The sequence below is a fragment of the Orycteropus afer genome, unplaced genomic scaffold (assembly GCF_000298275.1).
Source record: "Orycteropus afer afer isolate SDZICR_OR568_19922 unplaced genomic scaffold, OryAfe1.0 scaffold00239, whole genome shotgun sequence".
Classification (NCBI taxonomy): Eukaryota; Metazoa; Chordata; class Mammalia; order Tubulidentata; family Orycteropodidae; genus Orycteropus; species Orycteropus afer.
The window spans coordinates 530,976-532,250 of NW_006921826.1; the positions used below are offsets into that span (position 1 = coordinate 530,976).

General features: G+C 41.6%; 1 protein-coding gene across 1 annotated transcript in view; it reads right to left on the reverse strand.

Moving 5' to 3' along the window:
- CEP170 (centrosomal protein 170) overlaps positions 1-1,019 on the reverse strand; it is a 200,486-nt gene extending 199,467 nt beyond the window's left edge. The window contains exon 1 of the mRNA XM_007949140.2: positions 915-1,019. Within this exon, the coding sequence (XP_007947331.1) occupies positions 915-1,019 (105 nt within the window). The remainder of the gene's footprint in view (positions 1-914) is intronic.
- Positions 1,020-1,275: the final 256 nt, after the last annotated feature.

Sequence of the window (1,275 nt, forward strand, 5' to 3'; positions counted from 1 at the left end):
TTGAGTGGTGCCACATCAGCAAATGGAGGTCTCGAAAGCTTTACCTTATCCATATGAGTAAGGCTGGGTTTACTGTGATGATGCAGCTCTTTCCCAGTCCTATTTTGAGAGCCTTCTAACCTAACTAGACTATTCATAAAGTTGTGTGGTAATGTATCAGACAGTGTTTCTTTGCCATTCATAAGGTTTTCCCTGGTCAATTCTTTGAAAAGTGGACGGCCTCTTCCTTCTTCCTTGTCTGTCTCACTCTGTAAGCTGGGCTGATACCTGTGCACCCTGTGCATCCCTTTGGGTTTGAAACACCAGTGGCTCAACCTCAAAACTCACATCAACATGTCACCACGGTAGGGCAAACCAATAGACAAGTTTGTCTCCCTGTTGGAAACCTCTTCTACCACCTTTACCTGGGTCCCTGCTGCTGACTCCTCCTCTGTCCCGGTTCCTAGGCCTTTTAATCCTCTTTCTCACGCTCTCCCGCCCTGCTGCTTTGTGAAATGTGCATCTAAGGCATCAAAATAAACATCTCTAAAAGAAGCAATGAACTAATTTCACTACTGAAATTCAGGATTAAAATTAAGTTTTACGCCATGCTATGCTATTTTCATAAAATATTTGCACATCTTTTTTTAAAAGTACATAAGGTGAAACTTCCTACTTCTTAAGAATAAACTTGTCTTTTCTGAGACCTCATTTTTCAACTCCAAAATATGAATCCCCAAAAGTTAAGAACTTACATAGTTCAAGGCAGAGAGATTTATTGAATTGGTAGCTAGCTAAAAGAAGGGCTGGTAGGGCTAAAAGAAGGTGAGAAAGTAAGTCCACATCTAATTAGTCTTGTTCCCTGAAGTAGTAGACAAATATTTTATACCAATTCTAAGTTTTTAGTAGACACACATGAAGGCTGATGCAATTACCTGCAACATGAGTTCACAGTCATCTCTTCCAACAAAAATCATTTCTCGTGGCAGCCTGTGGCGAGTGCCTCCACTGCTCACCAAAAACCAGGATGTTAAGCTCATTTTCTGCTTAGCTTCTAAATCTCTGGCAAAGCTACGTCATCCTGCAGAGAGATATGCAGAAAACACATACATTCAGATAATTTTTAGCTTTCATCTTTATTCACCAAATCCCTTACATCGGCCTTAGAACTGCATTCACCAAATTTATGCCTGACTAAATAGTTTGTCAGGAGCTCTGGTAGCATAGTGGCTAAGACACTTGCCTGCTAACCAGACGGCTGGCGGTTCAAACCCACCAGCCACTCCTCGGAAGGAA